The 23536-nt window shown below is 35.1% G+C and overlaps 1 protein-coding gene across 3 annotated transcripts in view; it reads right to left on the bottom strand.

Annotated features, from left to right (window-relative positions):
* Positions 1 to 23536, bottom strand: part of LOC120770299 (potassium voltage-gated channel subfamily H member 8) — a 177601-nt gene that overhangs the window by 64937 nt on the left and 89128 nt on the right. For all 3 annotated transcript variants that reach the window (XM_040097665.1, XM_040097664.1, XM_040097666.1), the window contains 3 exons: positions 21395 to 21514; positions 6339 to 6449; positions 3586 to 3705 (listed from right to left, as the gene is read on the bottom strand). In XM_040097665.1, the coding sequence (XP_039953599.1) occupies positions 3586 to 3705; positions 6339 to 6449; positions 21395 to 21470 (307 nt within the window). In that variant the 5' untranslated portion in view covers positions 21471 to 21514. The remainder of the gene's footprint in view (positions 1 to 3585; positions 3706 to 6338; positions 6450 to 21394; positions 21515 to 23536) is intronic.

Genomic DNA, 23536 nt, shown 5'->3' with positions numbered 1-23536 from the left:
AAGTTGCGTATACGCCATGCTGACTGTGTCATTCACACTGATATGGGCAGCAGCGTGTGCGACGTGCGCGCCTTAACTTCAACAGCTCGTGTATATACGAGCAGAATACGTGCACACACACACCCAGCAATACAACAAATTGCTCACTTACAGTTACAAATGCGCAACGCTGAGTAAATCCTCACAACATGCTCCCCAGCGACTGGGCACAGTGGGAGTTGAGTGGGAGTAGTATACTAGTTGTAGGTATATTTTCGCAATATTTGTGTCTGTATATAAGTATATTCACTTCTGTTAGTTAATATCGACCTGCTGCCTCTCGACATCCTTTTGTTCTGCTCAAACTACTGCTGACACAATAAAAAGTCACTCGAATAAGTTTCTGAGTGGGCTTACGTTAGATGACAATGTTGTCCAATACATCTCTTGGCTTGTTTTTGCTCTTTTTATCGCCTTACTTTCGAGTTCTGTTCAACTTGTTTGTAATTTTTACAGTTATTGTGCTGGCATATGTACTTTGTCTGCCGAATTGCACGACTTCCGCTTCAATTCTGAATGTCGCTGTACATTTGTGTTAAGAATACTCCTATATAGAAAATTGAATGTACATATATGTCATATAAAACCGCTTTAGTGGTGTTAACATATTTTCGTATTCAAACACGTACACTTTTGAAACAAAGACATTTTTATTATCGCGTGTAGCAGACTATTATTGACACTAAATTTCAAATACTTTAAGCTCGCAAGCTCGCATTTTAGTCGCAGTAAAGAGTCTGCAAAGCAAAATTTTCAAATATCTTCAATAACGAGTTAAGCTACTTTTTCTTTTTTAGTTACAGCTGTGTTCATTAGTATATCATGACAAGCTTTTGCCTTTTTCATAATCTTGCACATTGATAAATTGTGATTTTAGTTTGCCCCAAAAGTTTCACTAATTTGTGGTTAGTGTAAGTGAATAAAACTTTATTGCCAAAGTTTCCAGCAATTAGTTCTTCCGTATTTTTAGCAAAGGGATAAAAAAAGTAGTGATTCTTATATCTATATTTCAAGAGTATAAATCGGTTAAATAAAATATTAAAAAATGGGTTGACAGCGAGAGGGATTAAAGTTTTTTTGTACATTGAGATAAGTGAATTTGTGTACTTTTCTTAGATACTGATAGAAAATTAGTTTATGCTTTATCACAACCAACAAATAATTTTTTCAAGGCATCGAGGATTTACTAACAGTCAACAGATCGTAAATAGTTAGTGAAAAAAGCTCAGCGAAAACGTTTTTGTCGGTATAAATATCCAACGAATTGTACTTCAGGTTTAATTTTGAATATGTTCACACAAAGAAATTTCATTGGAAAAACTAACGAATTTAAGAATGCTTTCTCAATGTCTGGTTACCATCCTCTCTGTCCAGTTAATAGAATTGTCCGCTTAATAGATTGCCCTTAATAAGCAGCAACATTTTGTGACCGGCCAATGTGCATGGCTCATGGAGTTGTCCGCTTAATAGAGCTTTCACTGTATTTTTTTATTTATGAATTTTTTTTTACTATCGTATCTTCTAAGTTGGTTCGAACTGGACACAGTGTGCTTAATTTTGCTAAAATCGGTTCAGTAGTTTAGGAGTCCATCGCGGACAAAAATTAAAAAAATATATAAAGATATAAAAATCTAAGCCCACATGATTTCTATTTAAAGTATAAACTTATAGATACATAAGTAAACTGATGGTTGTGATATATGGTAGACAATCTTGGGTGTGAAACACAACTAATATAAAATTTTGTTAGTAAAATAAATATTTTATTTCACTAGCGCATTATAGTGCAGACTTTTGGTAGGTAGGGTGGACGTCTGACAATGCACCTAGGCTTTCAGGAGGAACTTTATGAAACCACCGGAACTCAAACCCCTCACTTTTTATGTTCTAACACTGCTCTTAATGAAGCTCATCAAGGTTTTACATGTGCGAATTCCGATATATCGCCAAGAAACCCTCGGCCAATAGTTAAGATTCTTTTTCTATATAAAACTACAAGGCTCCACCGAGACTTCGCTACATTTACAACATGTTTGTCGATTAAATATCTGCAAGTAGCCCTCCTTTATCGGTGTCTAGTTAAAGTTTTGTGTCTGTTCTGCCAACTTAATCTGCTTGATATTAAGATTATTATTTTACAATATATCCTCAAAGAGTGATTTAGAAGCCACCTGGATATCTGTTCCAATAAATATATTTCTTGTATAGACCTCCTCTCTATCTGAGTAAGAAGGTTTTCTTTGATTGGTGTGACTTACGTTTGAAAGACACCTAAGGATGTAGTATTTGGAAGACAATTGTGCTAACTAATTTTGCGAAAATCCAACACCTCAAACTCAGTAACCCAGTTCAGACACGTCCTTATATCTATTTACCTCTGTGTCTTTGTGGATCTCTCCATTATTTCACTCCCATATGTGTGGGAAGGCACGTTTGGGGACAGAATTTAAGCAGTTTTCTAAACTATTACGAAAATCTGTGGTATTGGGTGGAATCGGAAACTTGTTAAGTATAATAAAGTAGCCTCTTATCACTAATAGAGATGATTTCATCAGTGTCGCTGTCGGTTGCTTACAGAACAAGTACGTGGGCAATAAATATAAAACAACGTTTAGAGAGTGATGAATTCCATACTTGGTGTAAACGGCTCCCACTCAAAACCTTAAAATCGTTTAACTCGTAAGGCTGCTTTCAGAGCCGTTGAAGAAAATTCATACAAACCAAGATGCAAATTTTCAAACGAACTTCTTGGATAGATGTGTCTCTTTAAAATCAACAGAACAAGAATTTCGTTAATAATTTCTCTTTTTAAGCCACGCTGGACTTTAAATTTCTTCACTAAAAATTACTTTTCTTTTGAAAGTTTGTCGATAAGCAAAAATTGCCTAGTTCCTCGATCATTACCTGCACTAATCCATAGTAATAATTATGTTCACTTGATTTTGGATTTGAGATAGTTTTAAGGAAAAGCATTCCTCATCACCAGCCATCTTTCTTGGAGGACTTTCTGGAAATCGGCCGCGGAAGCAAGGGAATTCGGATTTTTCAAAACGAATCGCTGATTATTAAAGTGGTGTAAGTTTCTCTGTTTATTATTTATTTATTTCATGAAATGCCTATTCAAAAAGAATTCAGAAGTCTCAAAATATATTCATATTCGGAACAAAGTATAAATATTAAGTAAAAGAGTTTCTTAGTACAAATACAATTTACAAGTCATCATACAAAGGAGTTTTTTCACTAGTAAAAATACTTGGGCTACTTGCATAATGATTCTCTCTCTTTCAACTCAATAATGCCATGCTCAATCCTTTGAAGTAGCTAAACCCGTAGCCAGTGCTCTGTTGTTGGGTCAATTTGTGTTTATTTATCATTTATTTGCAATTTGCTCCAGATAAACATTTTAATTAGAAGCAATTAATGTCTTGCAACAACAGCACCACTTGCTTTTAATTATGCGATTGGAAAAAATTATACACACACACACACACACATATATATGTATATAAAAATATTAATGTTTTCAATAACAGTGTGTATACTTACCATCTTTTTTGTAAAAAATAACTTCCAATTTCAATTCGGTCTTATTCATCAGACTTTTTTCAATTTGCTGTTTGTGCTCGTCTTTTGTTTCCGGTCCATATAGGAAATGGCACGAGCATCCTGTTGACACAATAAATGCAGCCGACGAGTAGTCGTAGGCGAAACGCGCCGCCACCGAACGAAATTGACACAAGCCAGCACCAACAGCAATAACAACAAATATGGTAGTCGTCAATGAACAATGATGTTGGGCGCAGTTGGGCAACCATTGTCCGGCGGAATGTTGCCATGCACGGTGATGAGCCGGTTGGTAGCCAGTTTTAATGTTTGTTTTGTTGAATTTTATTACAGTTGTTGTTGTTGTTATTATTTCAGATGTTTTTTGTTAGGTGTTTTTGTATCGTTTTTTGTTCATTGTTGGCATTTTAATGGGTACAATTGTTTTCGGTGTTGTTGATTGGCAGCATTTTACACGAGTATTGTTGTTTTTATTATTGCATTAAGCCCGTGAAATTGCACGGATTTGCGCGAAAGCATGAAAAAGAGAATTAAATGAAAAAACAAGTATAAAAAGTGTTGATTTAAAATATATTTGCGCTGCATAACATACTGATGCTACTCTCACAAGATACTGTTGCCAAGTGCCAAAGTAAACATCAAAGCCTTTAATTTTTTTTAACCATTCAAAGCAGTTAAATATTTAATATATACATATTTTTCCAATTACATTTTTAGTTCGCCATAATATCCAGTTTATAGAACTTTTCTTTGATAGCTTCTTTAAGCACCTACTGAAATCTAGTATGAATTCAAACTAAGAATAAGTAATATAATTGAATAAATTTGATAGGTAAAGCCTGTATCTATATTCCTACACCACAGTTGTCCGCTTATCCCTCCTCAATCCATCACATATCTTATAACTAAATTCAATAGAAATACATTAATTGCTCCTTGCAGTACTATCAAACAAGTATTACTAACTTAATAATGATGAGTTGATGAACCAGTGGAGAATTACAACAAAAAATACTGATCCAACGAGATAAGTGCATAAGCTATAGCTTCAAAATCTAGTGAAAGCTGAAGTTTACACATAATTTTCCTAATGGAAACTTTGATCAGTTGTGTCCTCCAAAATCTTTAGTTTCACCCCTTGAGTGCCAATGGGAGAGTCTCCGGGTAGGATGCCTATTATTGCGGCGATGTGACACAAACGCTGTTTTTTGACCAACGCGTGCTGAGCTCGCGCGAGATGCCTAGATACAGCGTCCAAATACACGCAAACAGAAAAACTCCCCCTCACTCCTATGCTACTGGAATTGGGATTAGAGTGTCCCTCTCGTATATTTCTCGGCTTTACAACTTTGATTATGCGACGGCTAGGTACCCAAATATTATAGAACAAGCTTAATACGAATACTAGTAAAGTCATGCACTCCTTGACGAGCTAACTTAAATTGCAGGGTTTATTACATGTATTGACTTCATCACCGATGAATATAATCTAGTCGCTCAACGTGAAAAATGGACGATTTATATAAAAGAAATATTACTCCACTAAGATGGAAATTATTATGAGCTCTTCTTGGCTCACTTTAAAAGTTGTAATTCATTAATTGCTTTTCATATTTACAAACTTGAGGGAAAATTAATAAAAGGTAAATTTACAAAGAAATGGGTATGAGGATAAGAATCTGTGAAACTATGAAATGTATTGCAGCAGAGCTTGGCTGAACTGCAACTGAGAATTGAATCTTAGTCAAGGTATTATATCACTGCTTTTAAGCACTGAGGTAAGAAAAAGATGTTAATTTTATGATAAACTATACTTTCTTGAATTACATGTTTTGTCCACATAGTCTAAATTAGACGGTGCTTAAAAGCTTTGCTTAATTTTCTAACATACTCTGTCCTACTTAAGGGGTTACATGGTTTTTTAATGTCCTTTTAGATTCTACAACAACTCTAGAATATTGCCATGAATTTTCAAATTGATCTGAGTAATAGTTTCGAAGATACAGCCTTGAGAACTTGTGAGCTCGAGGCTAGCTAGGCTAAGTGCGTCATCTTCTATATAATTTTCTTGAAACTGTGTTTCTGAAGTCGGTTGGCAAGATTACTCAAGAACTACTTAACCGATCTTCATGAAATTTTACACTCGTCTTTGAGATAAAATTCTTAAAGACTTGGACGAATGATTATTTTTGATTACAACTATTTGAAAAAAAATGTAGCGAAGTTTTAATTTTTTTTTTGTAAAATTGTCTGCCAAAAATCCAGTTTTCAGTTTTTTCCTTCGTCTAAGCTCTAAGTTAAGGTTTTAACTACCGTAAATCACGTATTTTTTCAATTTAGATGATCGTGTAAGGAGTTTTCTGACAAAGCAGAAATTAACGTGTTTCAAATATTTTTTTCCAAAAATTTCAGAATTTCTTTGTTAATAGCACGTTGTAATTTCTGTAACATTAAAAAATTCTAGTAAAATATTTAATTTTTATATGAAAAAAAATGTTGAAAAAAGGCTGTTCTTTACCACAGGAAACCCATGTAACCCCTTAACTTCAGTAACTGTCCCCTAAAATCTATTGGCTGAAGTTTCTCTGCACACTGATTTGTCCTTACTTTTTGTTGGAATTTTTGTCAAATCGCTTCAAATAGCATTTGTATATTTCAATTTTTTTTTTAATTTTTTTTCCTTTTCCACTCCGTTTTTCTTTATTTTTTATGCATTTCCCCACTTTAGAACTTACCCTTCTGCATTATTTGCGCACGCGAATATCTTGTCAGCTCCACGAAGCCATCCGAACAATAAACAATTGGATTGCCATTTGCCTGCGCATTGCCAAGCACGAAATTTGAATCTGCAAAGCAAAAAAAATAACAAAAGTGAAAAAGCAAGCAAATAAATGTTTGACGAGTAAAATGGTTTTGTTGACAAAATTCTAAAAAATATATGTATATCAATATGTAAGTAGCGAGTAAATGGGTTTCTGATAATAAAAGGCTTTCAACTTGCATTGTTTGCCGTCCAGCTGTGCATTAAAGGACACTATTGACTTTGGCACTTATCTGACAGAGTGACAAATTTTTATTATTGTTTTTATTCTTTTCTCCTTATATAAAAGTAGAGTGACAATCAATTTTCGACACTAAAGAGCTTCACTAAAGAGCATGACACACTCTTAACCTAACACAATAAATGATACTGTTCTGTTATAGGAATTCCAAGAATTTTAACTCAATTAAATTTAAGGCTAAATTTCTGAGAAATGTTACTAGTATTTACATTAATAAAATACTAGAAAAATAAAAAGGCAATAAATAACAAATTAAATGTAGAAAGCAAATAAGTAATTATATATGCGTACACACACATAAAGTAATTTTATTAATGCCCAAGAGCTTCCGTAAATTCTTGGTATTTAATAAATTCAAACTTTTCTTCTATTTGCAGAAGCAAGTGATTGCTGTAAATCAAAAATCTACAAGCAAGCAGCTGGTCAAAGCGAGCAGATAAGCCAAGCCAGTATATGGCTCTCGAAGAAGCATACAAAAGTAAGTAAACATGCATTATTTCTACACCCACGCACACATTGCCAAGTAATGGACTTCAAGCTAAACTGCTCAAGTACCACTTAGCAGTATTTAAGATGTGTGTTTGAATGTGTGTGAAGGTTTGTCAAGGGCACTTTTGAACCTGAGCAAAGAAGCAGACAAGATATTTGTGTAAAACCAATGCGGTAAAGGTAAATATGTACTCACATCATTGTAATCTCATTTTAACAAACTACCGTTAACTCAGTACCCTTTACAACGAATGAAACTTTTATACGAAAGTATAAAAACTTATTTTTATATCCTGAATATAGTCTGTTTCAAATTTATAAGACCTGGCAGAAGACAGCGGAGGCCCTAAAAAGTATATATAAATGATCAGCATGACGAGCTGAGTCGATTAAGCCCTGTCTGTCTGTACATCTTTATATACATATATAAATCTTCTGACCGTGTGTTTGTAATTGAACTGCTCCTAAACGGCTGGACCGATTTTGATGAGATTTTTTGTGTGTGTTCATGGAGATCCGAGAATGGTTTAGATTGACAATTTGGTCCACTGGAAAATGTTTTTTTAAATTGATTTTTCTTTGGTAATCAATTGCTAATTTTGGAATGTTTGACCGATAGATTGCTCTGCCATCGCAGTATTCAATATTCAAACCTTAAATTGATGCCAAAGTAAAAGGCGACATCTGTACACAAGTTTGCATAACGTGGACAGAGTTCTTCGTTCTTAAGTAATAAATTGGGTGATTCAATACATCTATTTTTTCATACCTGCTAACTATTGGAGGTGGTATCTTGACAGGCAATTTAAAATTGCAAAAGATCTGGCATAAAGCAATAGCGGCATAACTGAAGTGTTGATAAAAAGGTCTATTAAAATTTGAGATATACAGAAATTTTTTCGAAGCATTGCAAGACTGATGCCATAACCTTGCCAGCCGATTTATTTGTCTTTCTACGCTTGAGAACCATTTCTTAGTATGCAGTCCACCAGGCTGACATTCGATTGGACTCGATTGATTTCACTGATGCACAGCCCAAATTCAATAGTATTTTTACCCCAAAAACCCATTCTTTCTTAACGCACGAAATGCTTTTTGATTAATTTTTGTTGCTTCACCAAAAATGCGATTATTCCTTAACTAATACTTAAAATCTAACTAATAGAAATCATAAAGATGGTATTAGTAGTACTACATATGTATGTATCAGCCGCAGTAAAACATGGGCGGGTCCTCTAGTATCCTATATATAACCACTCAACTTTTGAGATATTAAACGGAAATTTTTCACATGTTCTTTATTCCTCAAGAAGATGCTGATTTGTCAGAACAGCCAACATCGGATCACTGTGGCACATAACCATACAAACATAGCGTTCAAAACCAAGTTCTTGTATGAAGAACTTTTTTATTTGACGAGATGTCTTCACGAAATTTACCATGAACTATTCTCCAAGGCAATACCTACTTGCAATACTTGAGGAACTATTATACTTTATATGCATATAACTATCACACAAACTGTCCTAACAGAATCGAATTCTTGCATGGAAACTTCTTAGTGTTTTAAGTTTTTTAAGTTTTCTTGATTTTATTTTTTTAAATTTGGTCATGAACTTTTCTATTAGTATTTATCGATTAGTAATAATGAGTCTGTCAGCACTGATATTATTTGGATAGATCTAAAACTCAATCACTAATGCGTAATAAGGTCTACTTTCAATCGTTAAAATATTAAACTTCCAATATGAGTCTTTTGAAAAATAGAAACCGGTTCCATGTTTTTAGTGTAACAAAGTTCGAAAGCCACAAAAAGCTTTCTTTTAACTTGTAACTTCCTGGATCTTTAAAAACTTACATAAGAAAGTGCTCATGATGATAGAAATAGCCAGACTTGTATAAAGATAGAAACGCTTTCAGAACATTCTTCAGATTATCTGTCAAGTAAAATAATGCAGAGATAATTCCTCATATGAGATGGCGAGTCGTGATTAACGAGATATTAACGGTATTGGCTTCAATTATGGTTCATGCTGGGACTCTCTCGGTACTCTTCCGACCACTTCTCTGAATGATTTGCTAAACAGTTGTTGATACATAGTTATCTCGTTCACGAAAAATATTGTACATCTGTTTTATATGAGAGTTGGAGTAATATTGACCCGATTTTATCTATTAACTGCTATCAAGCTACATTCTAAAAGAATTTTCCCTGGGTTTCATCAGGGTACCTCACATACAATCACCAATCATATGGAGTAAAGTAAGCAGAATGTTCGACAACACCGATATTAGTTATATGGTAGCTTCGTCGAGTTTTCGATTAATTTTATCTATTTTAGGCACAAAGATACACATTCTGTAATTTTCCTTGAGATAACTCAAATATTGGCCTATATGTTCAGCATAAAGTTACCCGGAAGGTCGAAAATCTTTATGTTAGGTATATGGTGGCTGAGGTAAGTATTGACCCGGTTCAACTCATTTTTTATACACAAATATAGTATTTATGTAAAGAAAGGATTATCCTTAAATTTCTAGTACATACCTCGCATATTGATCGATATTTTCGGTCAAAAATCAACTATAGATACTGGGGTCGACATATTTGGTACCCAGGGCTTAAACAGTTTTGGTTGGATTTGAAGAATTTAGCGAAAAAGTTGATCATATTTACTAATTACTTCTTCACTGAAAAGTGATATAATCAAATGGAAAATAAAATTGCCTTATACATATATATGGGAAGTAGGCGTGGTTGTTGTCCGAATTTGTCCATTTTCGCAATGTGACATAAGAATGTTAGAAAAACGCCACGTACTAAATTTTGTCGAAATCGCTTTATCGGATTCCGAGATATGTGATTTCACCAAAAAGTGGGCGGTGTCACGCCCATCGTCCAATTTTCACACCAGCTCTCATAAAGCTCTCTGATGCCATCTCAGCGATAAAATTTATTGTCTCTGGGGTATTTTGGTATTGATTTATTCCGCTTTTAGTAGTGTACCGTTATATGGGCAGTGAGCGGGGTTATCCTCCGATTTCATCCATTTTCACAATGTCGATAGTAGTTCTTAAAAGATTTGTACTCAGCAAATTTTGTTAGCTTAAGTCGTTTAGGAGATTTGTACCTTAAAATTATTAGCGGACGGGGCCACGTCCATTTTTCAAAGTTTTTTGCCCACACCTGTGGGAGTACCTACTCCTGCTTTCGTGATTACATATTCCAACTTGAAGTTATATATCTTATTTTATTGGTTAGTTATAGCACTTTATAAGTTTTCCTTTAATGGCGTTTTGTAGGTGTGGCAGTGGTTCGATTACGCACAGCTACGAACTCGAACTCTTATTTAGCCAAGCAACGAGCGTTCCAACTTTCATCAAAATAGCTTGATTTTTACTTAAGTTACTGCTTGCACGAACGAACGGACGGACATATACTTGTATTCCTACATACGTTCACCCGGATTTCAACTCGTCTTGTGATCCTGATCATTTATTTGTATATAAATTTCGGTATGATAGTTAGATTCGGTTAGTTAGCTTTTACTTTGTTGGCTGCTTACCAACAACCATGTGAGATGGGCATAAGCCTTTTTACAGTTAATCTTACACGATTCTCTTGTTACATTCCATTCCGCTGCCACATAACCAACAAAAGCTAAATAAAATGAAATGGCTCAAAATTCATGCAAAGCGCATTTCAACTATGACAAAGAGCTCTCGTGTAGCTCCTATGTATATATGTGAGAAGGCTTGCAGTAAATTTGCAAAAGGCATAAGAGGCTTTAAAATTACTTTGAGAAATTTGCAGGTAATTGTTTGCTGAGACCAGATGGCGTATAGTTATAGCAAATATGTCTCAGGTGAAGTGATTTTCATGCTCCAGGTGGTATTCTAATTCATACAAATGCAGATAAACTTTTACGACAACAGCAAAGATTATACTTAATAAGCATAGATATCCGTTCGCGTGACATTTGGAACTAATATCAAATCTATGTTGCGTTGTTGTTGAGGATATCATGCACTCATCTCAAATTATGAAGCAGCTGTGTTCGAAACGTTTGACAAACAAGTGTTTCTAATGATAGCTCAGAACCAACCCTAAGTTATCGGGATGTACAATAATACGCTGATTGGCAATTCCGCTATAGGGTGCGTTATCACTCACGTAAAATCTAATAAGTCGAGTTTTGAAGCACAATAAAGCCATTTGAGTGTATTTAGGGGAGTGTGAAACGATTCAGGTAACCTTCAGTAACGGCTTCAGATAACATTTTAACTAAATATTTTGTAATTTCCAGCGGTATTTAAATGTCTTCGCGATAAAGAGAGCAAAACTTTGTAATCGGTATTTTCGAATTATTTGTGTACATATACTTGTCCGTTGAGATTAGCCCTCAGACACTAGCCTATCTTTTTTTCACAATTTGTTTTGCAAGTCAAGTTACAAATGCCAATTAAAAGTTCATCAAATCGCCACACAAACAAAAAAGTTTGAAGAAATGACACATGCACTTAACTCTTTTCGGTGAGACTAAAAAGAAATATTACATCATACATACATTTGTATATATGTATGTGTGTGCATGCGCCTGCAATTTTCGTTTCAGGGGAACAACATATTGGGTCGAAAATTAATGCACAGATACAAGCAAAATATATTGCTCTTCGTTTAATTTTCTAAAATATACGTGTGTGTATTTGTGTGTTTCTATACGTAACGGTATAACAGCCGCAAAGCCAAAAACCAATATCGGAAACTTTTAGAAGTAAGTACACAAAAGCCTCAGGTCAGCTTAAATGAAACCATATTTTTTTACACATACACACACAAATAAACAAGCATATGTGCCTAAATATACGTGCATATATGTATTTCTAAAAGTTATTTAAACCGACACAACAACAACTAAAGTAGCAAACAGCTTTGCTTTTGGGAAGGTCAGTGTTGACCGAAAGTTATAAGTAAATATTTGCGAAACTTAATTAACAGTTCTAAACCGTATGATGGGCAACAACAAAAACGCAACAACACCAGTGCCAGGCGAATAAATAGACATTGCGTGATCAGAGTATTAAAGCAGGGCGGCTATCTTTAAGTACAACTCTAAATATACAGATAAATATACTCATATATATGTGTATTTATGTGGGCTGTCGAGTTCAATTCAGCAAATAAATTGCAACGCCACAGATATGGGTGACAAAGACACATGCAGAGCGGCGCGTGAAACTTCAGCAGAGGGCGTTACTAATTGAACGCAATTTTCACATTCAACAAAAGACCACAATTACGTTGAAAGTTGATTATGTGATGATTGATAAATGCGTTGATTGGGTGACAAAACGCACACATACATACATACATATGCATGTGTGCTCATTTGTACTTCAGCACTGAGATATACTATAGGAACCGTTGCTTTAACGGGCAGCATAGAATTCGCCTAGCGGGAAAAAGTGTAGCATATGCACAGGCGCATGTTTACAGTGTTGGATGGCGTTTATGGAAATGTGGAAGTGAGTAAACCCAGCAAACGCAACTTATTTCAACTCAATTAAAGTAATGAAAAAAGTATTATGCAGATATTGGAAACTGGTATTTTTGTATCAGCTGCTTTAAAGGGGCACACCTAATGTCAAATTAAAAATAAAATCCGTTTTTTCATATTTTGATTGGTGATACCTTTTAGAATGATATATGAAAGTTTAAAACGATATCTCAAGCAATTCTTTATCTACAGCCTCCGAAAGTGTAGTGTCGTGATTCAGTTCAACTAGCTCCCTCAGTTTATCCTTAAAAATATATTTTTCTCAAAAGAGCATTTTTCAAATTTTCTTAAGTGTATATACTCGGAGACAAATGAAATGATGCCAATAATATTTTTCTCCATGTCTTTTATAATGTCTTACTAGTTTTGTGATCATCAAAAATCAATCATCAGGCCAAAAAGCTCCAAACTATGGAATAAAAATATTTTTTTTTTTTTTTTTTTTAATGCATCATTTTGTCAAGTTTTGAGATTTTTATCGACCGCAGTTCTAATATTGGCAGCATCTTTTAGCCGAGAATTTTAGATTTCAACCATAGAGAAGGTTAGAATCACTACAGCACCTTTTTTTGCGCTGTAAGAGGCCACAAAAAATATTTAATTTTTTTCTACAAAAAGTTTGCTGCTATAAAGCAAGTATAAATACACCCTTAAAATACTAAAACAATTAATACAGCTTTTTTTATTTAAAACAATCTCTTTTTTAGGTTTAAGTGCACTATTAAGAGCGCGCTAAAGAAGTTATTTAGAAAACCCATAATAATGTAGCCAATGCCATAAATGTGCTCAGTATAGAACTTTTGAATGCTTATAGACATAATTTCTGGACACCAATAATAACGTTTGACCAGTGTGCCTAGTTTTGTGGCTAAGGTTTTACTCAGAGACAGAAGTAAAAAATGGCAGAAATAAAGAACTCTTTATTTTCGTTTGAAAGGCATGTATTTAAAAAAAAAATTTACTCAGGTTCACTCAGTCGCTGATACAAACTTTTTTGTTACACCCTAAAAGTATATCACAATTAGTTTAATTCAGTATCGTATGGCACTATAAGTTATCGAATCAATTACTTTTTTACTGAAAAATAATATAATAATGATATCTTTATACTCAATAATTGCTCAGAACTGAATAATTCGAGTTTTCTTGCGCTTAGTGAAATTTTAATATTTCTACGTGTCTTTAAGAGAGTTATTAGGTTTGCGTCCTTGATAATAAAATTGACCACAATCTTAAAATACACTGTTATATTTAAAGTCATATTCAAATGACCTTAAAATTGTCCAAAGGCAGATTCTGCTGAAGTCAAAATATTTTTTATTGCCATTTTAAAAGTATACTACAACCTATGTCTTCAATTTCGAAGAACTCTATAGGTTGTCCAAAAGATAGTTTTTCTTCTGAAATATTTATATTGCTAATATTTGCAAAGGATTGAAAATTTAACTATAAGTATGCCAAGCTGACATAACAAAGTGGCTAAAATTTTATTCATTCGAGAATTAATTTGAATCGCGTCCTCGATAAAATATTTGATTCCACTCTTAAAAATACACCATAACCTATATATACAATATTAATTCAGGTTAGGTTAGGTTAGGTTAGTCTAATAGGCCAATAAACCACGCATAAACCACTTTTGGTTCTCTATACGACACCATGTCATATATATGTACGTGGTCCATGGAGAGTAGTTATATTTTTGAGATAATTTTTGAGTTTCTAACACAAGTAGGATTAAGCAAGAAATGTTCAAGTCAACAGCAGAACAGCAATGGATAGGCTCAAATGCAATACATACTTACTATGCCTGAAATGATATCTCTCATAAAAAAAATTTCAAATCCTGAATTTCAAATTCTATTTGGTCTCTCCGACAGTGTTTCGAAAAACTTTAATTTAACATTTTTTTTTAAATTAAAAACAACAGAAAAAACAGAGAACCGAACTCTATTAAAACAAAGTATACACATTTATAAACTACGCCCGGGGCAGACTACAAAGCCACCAACCAAAATTTTACCGATTTTTGCTTGCTAGGTGCACTCTCATATATAGTATACAATACATATAGTATACATGTGTGTGTTTGTCGTTGTTATGGGAAAAATGAAGCTGCACACATACACTTCCGGCAACATGTCGCATCTGCTACTGATTGCGGCGAACTAAGTTGCCGCAATTGTGGCTTTTATAGCCACCAGGCAACCGACCAGTAAACAACATCAATACCATACACACAAACTCGCATATGACCAGGTATATAGATCCAAAGTATATTCATTGCATTTATAGTGCTGAGCCAGGAGCAGCTTCGGGGTATTATATTTCGTCATGAAATTGCTGTAGCTGTGCAATATTTTTAGAGCACACTTTTGGCCGCAATAGAGCGCGATTTCGACATTCAACTGTCATCTGTGCACTTATCGATACTCCACCGGGCTTACCACAGCACAGCGCCCAATAACCTAAAAATGCAAATGCAGCAATGATTTACAACGAAGCGAATGCATTGCGTTGCCTGCTGCTTTGGCCATTTTTGGACTGAATCCAATTTTTGTGTGTTGGTCATGTTTTGGAAATTTATGCATTGGGACGAGTTGTAATTGTAGCAGACAGACAATGAGCTGAAAATGCAAACGGTTTGGGAATGAGATGAGTGCTTGAGTGTTGTGGTAACTCTACAGGTCAACAGTTCTCATTTCAATCTGAACGGCTTAATGGACGACCGGTTTGGTAGTTTTCACTCGACCGTTCAAGGCAAATCTGGACATCGTTTTCATTTTTCCTGCGAATTTGCCGATAGGGGCAGTGTAACCTGGTATTGTGGTACAGAAAAGCAGCTTAACTGTAAAAGAATTAAAGGAAGGAGAACTAAGACCGTAATAGAGACATTTCCATTTTACTAGGAACAATATGGAGATTCTAAGCAAGAAGAGCATTCGAAAATTGATTTACAAACTGCTTCTGAGAAATTTTTGTAACCAAACCGACCAACCGACTTTGTTGCATACGACAACAACTGCTGCAAAAAAAGATAAAAAATTGGACATCTCAGAAGACCGGTCGCGGCGGTCACTTGCCAGAAAACACTTTTAAAAAACAATACCAAACCTTTATCTTTTTATAAAACTAAATACTTTGCCATAGCATTAGCATTATATCTTCCTAAAGACCACACGATTTGTCATATTCTAAAATACAAAAGTGTTCTATAAAACCTAAAAACAAGATTATAAAACTCAAACAGACCGAATGCTTGAAGATCGTCGTATTGGCATCCGAGAGCTTTGGATATGAAACGAGTCAATGTTACACTCGCAGCAAGAGACTTAAATCTTTTACAAAAATGACGTCGTGAAACGGCCGCAAATATATTGCTAGATTCATCATAATCATCATTACCAGTGACGCGACGTGGGTTATGAATCAGACGTCGACACTTGTCAATATTCTAGCGTCACAAAAATGTTCGAAATTGGAAACAACTAAATGTAATAAAGGGGACTCGAAATCAAACCGCCCACATGCAGCCTTGGGTATTAGAGGGTTAACTACAACAAAAAAAAATCATCACAAAGAAAACCAAAATAGTCAACAATACACGGATCCTGCAAACTAACACGAATGCAATTAGCAAAAAATTTCTAAAAAGAAACAATTAAAAGCAAAATAATTTACAAAAGTTGTGCAAGCTTGCTGTTAGAGTCAAATGAAAAAATTAACAAAATTCGTTGCATTTCGCGGACCCACTAATTAATGATATAAAAGTACGCTCTGCGGTCGCAACAAAGCGAAACTCGAAAGCCGGTCACTGCCACAAATAATTGCGCTTTGGCGAGCGGCAACAAATACAAATTGTTAGTGGCATAAACGCCTAACTGTAATTGAATTAGTACCCCAGCTGTTTGCGCGAGCCGCAGGAATGTTGAAACGAATTTTCGCAATTGCTTTGAAACGCAACGAAATCCGGGCAACCCCACAGTGGACGACATAAAAGCGAAATCACAGGCAGATCTCGCCCCAGCGCAATCACCCAAAGGGGTGAAGGGCGTGCAGGTAAGTAAGTGCAATAAGGGTATTGAATTATTGCGAAAACTAAACTATTTGCGCAACCAATGGAATTTTTGTGCGCAGCAGCACAGTCTCTAGCTGGAGCCGTGTATCATTCGGCGGGGTAAGTTCATTAATCAGGTTTGGTTGTAGCATTGTTCGGTAAGCTTTGCAGGCAAAACGAGTGCATGTTACTATTTCGATTTCATTGATGGCATCGCGTTTAGAGTTGACTTTAGATGGTGTATGGTTGTCACAATGTTATACGCTTAACAATGCACTTGCACATTACCACTTGTTGCATGGCAGACAATTCGTTTCGTTTCGATTCGTTTTTGGATGTATGCATTTACATTCATAATTGGCAATTTTGTTACTTAACGATGACTGAATGGAAAATATCCCCGGACGGGTTTTTTGCTCAAGAGTTCCACCGAAAAGCAATTGGGAAATTATAGAAAGCGTATGAAATTGTTCTCACTCAAGAACTAAAGCCTCTAAGAAGTTGTGATTTAACGCCACTAGACTACTTCTTGTGAGATTATTTAAAGTCATTGATCTTTAGAAATAAACCAGACTATTTTCAAGCTTTAGAAGTTTATAATGAACGTACTATTCATGACAGACGACTGGATTTAGTGAAAAAAAATGAGTTAATCGAAATTGTGTCTGCAGAAAAGATTTTTGAGGCCATTTGAATGGTGTTATACTCAGAACTTAATTGTATCGATTGTACTTCGCATTAAATAAAAAATATTCGATTTTCCTTAACAATTACAATTATATAAATCTTATTACTTTTATTGGAAAACTCAATATAAATTATCAGCATAACGAGCTGGATCGGTTTAGCTTTGTGCGTATGTCTGTCCATCTATCTGCATATACTACTATGAACAAAAAATGGTAAGACTTTGTTCATAATTTTAAATTTTTAAACTTATTCTGCAAAATCTATATCGTCCACCTTAAAGTAATCCCCCTTGTCTTCAATACACTTATGCTAACGTTTTTCCCAATCCGCGAAACAGTTGTTTCAGTCCATTTCCGAAAGAGCTTTCAAAGCGCGTAGCGATTCACGTTTAATGTCATTAATTGAACACGGTTTCCTCGGAGCGGTCGCTTTAGTCTGCTGATTATCGAGAAATCCCACGGAGCTAAGTCAGGCGCATTCACGAGGTTCGATGAAAGGCGTTTTGTGAGATATTTAAATTAAAAAGTCTTACTATTTTTAGCTCACAATAGTATATTTGAACTAGTCCTTCAGTTTTTCAGAGATCGGTCTGAAATTTTGCACTCCTCATCGTTTTTGACAAAAAAGTTGCTCATTTGGCGGTATGACCGATCTGGTATCAATATAGCCTATAGCTGCCAGACAAACTGAACGATATCGAGAAAGTGCTTGCATGGAAAACTTTTTCATTTCACAAGATATTTTCACCTAATTAGGTATAGGTTATTTTCCAAGACAACGGTGTGAAATTCAAAAAAGACCTCTTCACTATATCTTTTAGCTATCATACAATTATAGAATCGTTGCATACTCATTACATGAGCTTACGTATTTCCTTCCCACATTTGACCACTAAATCCGACATAACCACACTCCACCAACACCGTTAGTTGTGACGCACAGATAACACAAATAAAGTGACTGAGCAACTAAGTTATTTATAGTTCGAATGTAAGAGTAAATATGTCAGCATTTACTCAATTCAACCCACGACAAAATGGAGCATTTTCCATGCAAATTCTACTATCTTTATATAACGGCAAAATACGCGCTAGTGCAGGAAGATATGTAGGTTGTATTCTCAGACTGCAAAATGATGTTAAGTATTTCCAAAGGAATTTACATAACATAACTGTAAATGCATATAAAAGTTAGCCAAATGAAGTCTTAATTAATACTCGAAAAATTAATTGCTGATTAAAAGCTGCCACACACACGTTGCGAATGGCACTTAGTGCGCTTCTTGAAAGCTTTTAAAACACTTCGCTAATGTCATTTGAAATATTGCTGCTTAAATCCAGTTATGTGTGACTGCTTTATGCAACACGAGACGACGTCAGCCACTTCTATGCAATTAATTTAATTAATTTTCCTTTGGCATTACGCAATGCTCATATGCAAGTGTGTGTGTGTGCGTGTGTTTGCACGTGTATCATTCATATTTCACGCTATGAGCGCATTACTTATACAAGCACCTAAGTATTTGCTAAGCGCTTACATGGTTCAGCTCGCAACTGCAAGAACAAAAACAACAGCAATAGCAAACGCTCTTAAGTCATAAACACTTTAACAGCACTTAACAGCCAGCGAGTGGATTAGCAAGAGCTTTCGGCCAACTGATGCACGAGTGTGTGTGTGAGTACATCAAAAGTACTCAAAGTGCAAGAGTATTTGCGTTTGTGAGTGTGCAAGCAGTAAATTCAAAGTACTTAACGGTACATATGCATTGCGGTAAGATTTATTGCGCTCATAAATATGTTGTGGGCGTAAGTGTGTTAAGGGGTGGGCGGGGCACGCATTGATGACAATTGACATATGTGAATTGCAAACTACACGCACCCACGCACACGCTGTTGTTTTGTAACGGTAATGTAATTACGTAACTGCATGCCTGCATATTTCATTTCGGCAACTACGAAGGGCATCAGCTATGCTGTGGCTTTCGTGGTGTACAGTGCGATTGCGTAACCAAAGAGGATTTCATTATCAGCGTCATGAACATACAAATCATCTACATTGTCATGTCTATTGATAGCTTATACTTCATGCAACACGGTTGCGTAGAGCAATTTAAATTAAACTTAAAATGTGCTAAGCTCAAAGACGATAACTTCGGCTGCACCTATGCTATGATACATCATCATACATCATGGAGAGATATACGATCTAACAGCAAGTCGAAATTGCCGAAATTCGAAGTCAGAGGCTTCAACATTAAGAACGCTACGTTCGATTTATGGTCGTCAAAATCGTCTTGTCAAATCAACAATTAAGCGTCTAGTGAAAAAATTTGAATCCACAGGCACAGTACAAAATGTTCCTGTGCCAGTGAGAGAAAAAAGTGCCCGTTGTGTCGAGAATATTGCTGGCGCTAGCGCATCAATTGAGGAAGACCCGAATCAATCTCGCACATGACGTTCTCAAGCTTTGAGCATCTCTATGACGTCGTTGTAGCGAATTTTGCCCAAAAATTTTGGCTTACATTCTAACAAGATGAAATTGACGCATGAACTGAAACCGCTTGACCACCATAATCGTCGTATATTCGTCAATTGGTCTGAGCAACAACTTGAAAATTATCCGGACATTCATCTTTAACGATGAAGCTCTTTTCTGGCTGAATGACTTTGCCAATAAGCAAAATATGCGTTATTGGCCAGGTAGCAAACCACCGTTAGACTATTTCCTGTGGAGCTACGTCAAGTCTATGGTCTATGCCAACAAGCCAGCGACGATTGATGAACTTCGTATGAATATCGAACATGAACATGCAGCAGTATTGGCCGATTTATACTTAAAAACAGCCTGCAGAAGAAATCGAGTTCCATACATAATGGAATCGAATGCCAGGACTAAAGCATTTAATTGATATCCCAAAACGTTTTTGAAGCGCTCTTATTGAAAAATCTGTTACTAATATTGGAAGATAGTTTTGATCAATAGAGATGGAAGTTACAAGATGATTCTACCTTGCCTAGAACACCTCCAATTGCGGAGAGGTTGACTTTGTTAAGAGCCAGTAGTTCGGAAAGCCTCTTACGGTTCGCTCTGGGCTAGAAGGATCTCGCAGTCGCAGAAGTTCCGGTTATTGACCAGAAGGCTTGCTGAACTCAGTGCAGGTCGAAAAGTCCAATGCCAGAATGTAAGAAGAAGTCGGCTTTGATGTTTCAGGCGATTTTGATGTAGCCGGGGTCCCATACAAGTCTAACATGGAAGAAACCTGAAGTTATTGCTAATAAGGTCAAGCACTTATTCACTAGTTTTAAACACACAATCAACAAGCTCAAAGCCAGTATATCGGAGTGAAAGCACACCTCTCTGAAGAAAACTGCGCTTCGAAGCAATAGATCTCCTGTTACCTTGATGGCAGTCAACTCGTCTTAAGAGACGCTACAATAGTCTGGCAATCTGCAACTAGATGGAGAGCTCTTGATAGAATTCTCCACCAGCAACTTTCCCCTTAACTGCGATCCATTCTTGAAAAAAGTTATAGCACGCCTTCTCAAAAGAGTACCTCGCAGTTATGTATGTGAGCAGAGAAAGTACGGCCAGGAGAATGCTCCTTGATAGGGGTTGTCTTTAGGTAATAAGTATGGAAAAATTAGGGAGTATTTTAGTAAAAATGACATTCAAAGCTGATACTTTTAGTTTAAATTTAGCCTAATTTCATTCGTTATTTAAAGACACTTCAGTTTTGAAGCAACCTTAAAATTTAATAAAATAACTGAGAATGTAAATCTATGGTTTTAACCTTTTGAAATATATTAATATAAAAGTAGTGATAAAATTAAGCACTAGAGCTGGAATTTTCTTCAGCACTAATTTTATACCACATTTCACAGCTTCTTGTTGTTTGGAACACAGCTATAGAAATCAAATTTATTTACTTCACTTACGTGTGCCATCGAAACGTGTTGCGATCGTATCCAAGAAGGTATTTTGGGGCGCAAGCAGCCCCTTTCGGGCTGGCATTGGATTGTAGGGTCTTTTATATAGTTTCTTCTCACGATGAAAATCTGTAAGCAAATAGTTAAGAATTATTAGTACTTAAGTGTTTTTGTATACATGAATCATCGTCATGAAATATGCTAAACAATTCAAAGAGTTTGCAACAATTTCTATTAGATATATGCTTGAGTGAATTGTAATAAAAAAGTGAGACCAACCAACATTTGACTTCAAAATTTTATTAAATTTAGTAGCATTTTCCGTTAGAGTTTAAATTATTGTAAGCACTGGCATTCAAATCGCCCACAAATCAACACTTTGAAAGTAAATGCAGCTGCTCATTTGAATAAATTTATTTTGGCGCGCTTAATCCGATTAACATGCCACAGCTGCAGCACCAGCGACGTCAGCTAAATGCACTCGAATGTGCACTCCTCACTAAATACACTCGCATATGCTTAGTGGGTTCAATAAAATTTGCTCTGTCATTGCAGTATCTGCTTTATTACTTGTTTATTATTGATTTAATGCGACCACAAATTCGAACAGGCGCTACATTCGCGCGTTCAGCTTTAGCCATATATGTATATGAGCTTATTAGAATTATTCAATAAATAAAATTGAGTTATGGCGTTCGCAGAATTTAATTTTACGGCTATAAACCGAATGAACCGAAATACGTACATATGCATATAACTAAACATGCATTTTAACTAAATTTCGTTAGTTAAAATATGGAAATTTGACAGTAAACGTGACAATACGCTGTGCGTATCTGATAATGGATAATGCTCATAATTGTACAGTTAAAATTAATATTTGCTTAGTAATGAATAAGTAGTGACCCAATTTGAACATATTCAATGTGCATACCTAATCGATTTGCCAATTAAACTTGTGTATTTAATTTAATATTGCTTGCTAGTTAAATCACGACATTCTAATTAAATATTTGAATATATTTTATATTCTAATAGCCTCTATTACTTAAATATGGCTTAATTCAATATTCCTGAAACAAATGCTTCCTCAGTTAGATTTATTATCTGATCAAAATTGAAACGGACTAATAACAGGCAATAACATTTTCATGTATTTTAATACACATTTTTGCTAACGTCTACAAAACAGGCTCCAACTTTCTATAAACTTGCTACTCCTATAAGGCTCGGATATGGTGGCCGTCAGTGTCTTCTACGAATATTGGTTTTTCGATTTCGGCTCATTTTTTGAGCGAAATTCGGTGGATTGTTGGATAGTTTCGATATTATATTCATAAATCCATGTCTCCTGTTAACAGATGGCAGCTCTTTTAAAAATTACCACTAACGTTGTCAAGCATCTGTTTTACAATATTTACTCGACATCGTTTCTGCAAAAGATTGTGGTTTTTGGGTATGAGTCCAGCTCCCCAAAATACATAAACATTTTCAATGATTCCGTAGTACCTATTCCAGTGGAAACATAACGTATCAAGCAAACTCATTATTAAATTTTTTCGATGGTAAAAATCTTTTACTTTGGCAAAACAAACTTTTACTTTAAGAAAAAATATTTTACTTAGCGAAGAGTTTGTTTTCAATTCCGTCTGCGCCCGCTGCTTAAGTCCGGGTCAGTCCGGGTCAAATTTGATCAAACGATATTTGTGTTTGTGTTGTCTGTAGTTTAAATAGACCAGTCCTGGTCAAATTTGATCAGCTAATATGTGTTCGTTTCTTTTCGTTTTTCAAAGTTTCTTGAAAAAATTAACAATAAAAGACATCGATTTCAGGAGAAAGTTCAGAAAATCTGTAAATGAAAGGCTGCAGTTTCTATCAAAGCTCAAAAGTAATCCTTTTTCGAACATAGAAATCTAATTTTGTAAATTTCTTTATGATGACATAAAATATGATTTATCCAACAATTGCAATAACGAATTTTAATGCGATAAATTTTTATATAATTTGCTAATTAGCAGCTAATTTATTTGTTTTTACCGAGTTGTGTAATTTTTTTAAACAGCTGGCAACGCTTCTCAAAAATATCTCCAACATGAATATTTTTTAAAAGGGTCTTATTTGATGGTGATGTTGCCATATTTCAGCTACTTT

This window comes from Bactrocera tryoni, chromosome 3 (assembly GCF_016617805.1).
Source record: "Bactrocera tryoni isolate S06 chromosome 3, CSIRO_BtryS06_freeze2, whole genome shotgun sequence".
Taxonomy (NCBI): domain Eukaryota; kingdom Metazoa; phylum Arthropoda; class Insecta; order Diptera; family Tephritidae; genus Bactrocera; species Bactrocera tryoni.
The sequence above is the reverse complement of the archived record's forward strand: the minus strand, read 5'-3'. Positions and strand labels throughout refer to the sequence as shown.